Source organism: Lolium perenne, chromosome 3 (assembly GCF_019359855.2).
Source record: "Lolium perenne isolate Kyuss_39 chromosome 3, Kyuss_2.0, whole genome shotgun sequence".
NCBI classification, from domain to species: Eukaryota; Viridiplantae; Streptophyta; class Magnoliopsida; order Poales; family Poaceae; genus Lolium; species Lolium perenne.
The window spans coordinates 303,503,001-303,508,151 of record NC_067246.2 but is presented as its reverse complement, the minus strand read 5'-3'; the positions used below and the strand labels follow the sequence as shown (position 1 = coordinate 303,508,151).

The 5,151-nt window shown below is 43.2% G+C and overlaps 1 protein-coding gene across 1 annotated transcript; it reads right to left on the bottom strand.

Annotated features, from left to right (window-relative positions):
- Window positions 1-3,439: 3,439 nt before the first annotated feature.
- LOC127340224 (uncharacterized mitochondrial protein AtMg00810-like) lies at window positions 3,440-4,305 on the bottom strand. Its single transcript, XM_051365998.1, has 2 exons — window positions 4,222-4,305; window positions 3,440-4,102 (listed from the first exon to the last, which is right to left on the bottom strand). The coding sequence occupies exons 1-2, from the start codon at window positions 4,303-4,305 to the stop codon at window positions 3,440-3,442; spliced, it is 747 nt and encodes a 248-aa protein (XP_051221958.1).
- Window positions 4,306-5,151: the final 846 nt, after the last annotated feature.

The following is a 5,151-nucleotide window of genomic DNA, read 5'->3' as shown; positions in this document are numbered from 1 at the left end:
AATCTAATTAACCTGTTAGGGTTTATATCTAGGTGGCACTAGTGAATTATATAGGTTTAAACTAAGTATATGGACATGAAATGATAGTCTCATGTGACTTGGTTTATGCTAGTGGATCATAAGAATGCATTCATTGGTTGTTTATTAAGTTTCTACATCTAAAGTTGAAGTGGATATAATCATATGGGCTAGTCCCCTAGGGTTTTAGGAGTGCACTAATTTAGGATGATCACATGAAATAATGGAATCAAGGTTTTACTCAAATTGAAACTAGGTTTCTAAGCTATGGTATAACTCCTAAAATGATAATTGGTAATAGAGTTGTGGTTACTAATTACTTTGAATCAAAATTAGTGATGGTTTGACATTTTATTAATCATCACAAGATTTAATAACTAGAGTAACTCTTATTCAGGTTTAATTTAGAAATCAAGGTTTAATAATATGTATTGTTTACATGTAATGTAATTATAGTTGAAGTTTTAATTAAATGGTGTTGAGAGTGGAATGAGTTTATGATTTCATGTGGGTTCTTAGGGTTTAAGAAGATGGTTGGATAAATTTATGATGATTAAACTCATTTAGCCATCATTAGCTTGAATTACTTAGAGCAGATCCTATGTGAAAGGGTTTAGGGTTTTGGTGATGCTTCACTAATTGAAGTATAAAATAGGCATGAGGCATGGCAGGGTTCTACTTGTAATCTAAATTTATACTTGTATTGAAACTCAAATTGGGTTTAGGGTTTTAGTAGTGATCACCCAAGTGATACACAACTAGGATTAGGTATGAGCATAAGCTTGGTTATGTTTAATTGGCTAGGGTTATCCTCCTCACTTAGGTAGAATTATTGTATCAAGGCAATGCTAGGGTTGTCTTAAGTGTTTGGATAGGCAAGATTTAAATACCAGATCATTACTACTCTATACAAGGCATGAGTATTGGTTTGGTTAACTACTAATGAGTTACTTATTATTTCATGAGAAGAATGAGATCTATACCTCACATATATATGTTTATCTTATCATCTCAACTTATAAGGTAAGATCATGCATTAGACATGATCCACTTATTCCTCACTAATCTCTCTTCTTTAATACTTCTCTCAACACACTCACTTAGATTCTTAGGGTTTGTGATCATCACCCAATTTGTAATGATCCAAGTATTGGCTGCATAACAATTCATTGGTGAATTATGGTCTCTCTCCAAGATTAAGTATAAGTCCATATACTTGAGTATACCTCTTTATGTTGAGCTCTTCTGAATAGGTAAGGTTCTCTAGGGTTTATGATCATTACCAAGTTGTAATTATCACAACACTTGCCTTTCTATATTTACTAGAAGAATAGATTCTTACTAAGTCAATTAGAGTTTAGTACTTGACTTATATTTATAATAACATTGGTTAGTATCAACAATTACCTCACTTGGATTTGTTTTAAATATTAAGCTAGGTTCTATTGAATGCATATTATAAGCATATGAATGGTTCTCTCCTTTCTCTCAGGTTTAATGGTATGAATTGAGAAACAAGGTTGGAATGGTCAAGGTTAATGAAGAATGAATATGAATGTTCTTGACTTGACTCAAGTATTGTAGTTGAAAAGCTATACCATGTGACTCATGGTAGGAACATTTATTTAATAGAAGACATGGATAAGATAAGTAAAGAATAGTTTCTCAATTAATGGTGTTCTTTGATTTATAGTTGAATAATTATTCATGTGTTGTTGTAAGGAATGTCATGTTGAGATCCTTTATAAGATCTTGTAGTTGATCCTTACTTAAGGTGTTGTTTGTTGTAATTCTACTACTATTTGATCTAGCCCATAGATCAAATCATCTCTACCCAAAACAAGGTTTTAGCAAAGATCACAGTGAAGTTTATAGCGCTTGACTTGATGATCTACTTCAGTTCCAGCAAGTCAAGTGAAACTTCAGTTACTGTGGTAAGTTTTATTTGAAGCGCGAAAATTCCCCGGATTTTCTATGCATGAATGCAATGCACACTTCGGTGTTCTCTCATTTTGTAACCTCTAAACCTGGGTTGTAATGGTTGGATGATCGGACTAGATCATCCAAATAGTCCTCTATAATTAAGTAATTTTCATAGTAGATCAATGGAGTCTTATGGTCTCACAATCCTGGGTTGGTATGAGTCTCAGCCCCACTCCTTCTGTAGATTGAGGGTTAGAGCTAGTGGCACTGCTCACAATTAACCATGTATGGTTGGTTAACAAATGCAAGAAGTAACGGGGCAAGAGAAAGACAAGACGGTCGCAAGGCGGCTCTGAAACCCATCTAGGGTTCCATCCCTCTTACCGGCGGCACTGCCGGTCCGCTCCGCCTCCGGTGCCCTTGGAGCCTTGGAGGTGTGGCAGACCGCGACCTCTCGCCAACAGGAAGGTTTCAATTCTTCGTTTAGTTTGTTTTCAGTCTCTTCTTCAGGATGGTGAGGCGGCGACTACTTTCTAAAGTCAGAATATGGTCCTTCTTGTCTTATCCTCGCTCCGGTGGTTCATCTAGCACCAACGAAGGGCGTGTGGAGTTGTGTGTCCAGCGGATCTCTCGTGATCCAGTCGTCTTTCGTGTTCGATTGTGTGGTTTCAGGTCAGTTTCTTCCGATCTACGGTTGTCATCATTAGCGATGGTTGCTGCTCTAGTGCGCTGGTCATTTGAGGCCTTAGCACGATGATTTCCCTTATGTCTACTACAACAAGCTCTACTACGACAAGCTTTGTCTGGCTTCGGTGATGGAGGGGCGAGGACGGTGGAGCGCCTTCGGCTCGCGCTAGTGTCTGTAGTCGTCGCTAGGCGGTCGAATGACCTACTTGTATTTTTTATTACTTTTGGGTATCTTTGTACTATTGATGATTATTAATAAACTGGTAGATTTTTCGCAAAAAAAAGCAAATGCAAGAAGTATCAAATAAATTGACAACATTGATTTTTTGAATCTAACTCATATCTGTAAAACAAAGGGTTTTGGGAACTGCTCGACACCCAATATGGGTGTGGCTATCTCATATATATATGGGTACCAAAGAGGTACAATACAAGACATATACAACGCTACGTATATACAGTCTAACACCCTCCCTCAATCTTAACTATGGTCTGAAGTACAAATCAAGTTAAGATTGCGCCTACAACCTACAAACTGTGGCTGTGGAAGAGGCTTCGTGAAGATGTCAGCAAGTTGATCTTTGGAGGAGATAAACTTGATACGGAGTAGCTTCTTCGCAACACGTTCCCTGACAAAATGATAATCCACTTCAATGTGTTTCGTTCGGGCATGAAATACCGGATTGGATGAGAGGTATGTAGCACCGATGTTGTCACACCAAAGGACTGGAGACTGATGTTGAGATACTCTCAATTCTCTCAATAAGGACTGTACCCATATGAGTTCAGCTGTAGCATTAGCAACTGCCTTTTATTCAGCTTCAGTACTACTGCGAGATACTGTAGCCTGCTTGCGAGCATTCCAGGCGATCAAGTTAGGACCAAAGAATACTGCATAGCCCCCCGTGGATCGCCTGTCATCCGGATTGCCAGCCCAGTCTGCATCGGAGAAGGCAGAAAGGACACATGATGGAGCCGGTTGAAGAAGCAGACCATACGAGGCAGTGAGGCTGACATAGCGCAGAATACGCTTCACAGCTGACCAATGAGACGTCCTGGGTGCATGAAGATACTGACACACACAGTTGACGGCATAAGAAACATCAGGTCTGGTGATAGTGAGATATTGCAGACCTCCAACAAGACTGCGGTACTCAGTAGCATCATCAGGCGAAAGGATGTCTCCATCAAGAGCAGACATGCGATCAGTTGCAGACATAGGAGTGGTAGCATGTTTACACTTCAACATGCCAGCACGACGTAGCAAGTCCAGAGAATACTTCTGCTGTGTGAGAGTCAGCCCAGCAGAAGACCGTGAAACCTCTAGACCAAGGAAATAGTGCAGCGCACCCAAGTCCTTAACAGCAAAATCACCACTAAGTGAAGACACAAGGCGATCAGCAACATCATCCGAAGAACTGATAAGTATGATATCATCAACATAAACCAGCAGGTACATCGTAACCTCAGGACGCTGAAGAAGAAACAATGAAGTATCAGCAATGGACGGAACAAACCCATGAGCTCAAAGAACGGAGCCAAGTCGTGCATGCCAAGCACGAGGAGCCTGCTTAAGTCCATATAGAGCCTTACCAAGGCGACAGAGGTGCTGAGGACGAGTAGGGTCAACAAAGCCTGGAGGCTGACGCATATAAACCCCCTCCTCGAGAATGCCATGCAGAAACGCATTCTACACATCAAGCTGACGAAGGAACCAACCTCGAGTAACAGCCAAGGAAAGCAACAGGCGAATGGTAGTGGGCTTGACAACTGGACTGAATGTATCTTCATAATCAAGACCATACCTCTGTTTAAAGCCCTTTGCAACCAAGCGTGCCTTGTAGCGTTCAATAGAACCATCAGCATGCTTTTTGACCTTGAAGACCCATTTGGAATCAATGACATTGACTCCAGACACAGGAGGAACAAGACGCCAAGTATCATTCTTCAAGAGAGCCTGAAATTCCTGCTCCATTGCAGCACGCCAGTGAGGAATACCAAGAGCAGCCTGAAAATGACGAGGCTCAGCAGTGGGATCAGCAGTGGCATCAGCGACACAAGCAGCAATCCAGGCAACAGTTCCATCTGTGCGTTCCTTAGGCCGAAAGATCCCAGCCTGACTGCGCGTGCGAGGTCCACGAGCGACAGGAGCTGGCGGTACTGAAGAAGGCGAGTCAGAGGCCGAGTCTGGCGCAGGAGATGCAGAGACCGGCGACACCAGCCCTGGCGAGGAGGCCGGCGATGACGGGCCGGACACAGGAGTCCCAAGCGGCGGCGGGGAGCTAGGCGATGGTGGGCCGAGCAGAGACGGCCCAAGCGGGGCCGCGGCGGATACGTCCAGCGCCGACGCTGGGCCTGGCGAGGCAGGCGACGCGGGCGGCGTCGCGGAGGGAGCTGCCGCAGCAGCGGGCTGGGGGGCGCGACCCGACATGCATGGGGCATGCACGGGAAGAGCGTCCTGGACGTGATCCACGTCATCGTCCGGCGCCTGATCATCCAGGAGCTCAAGTCGAGCGCCGCGTC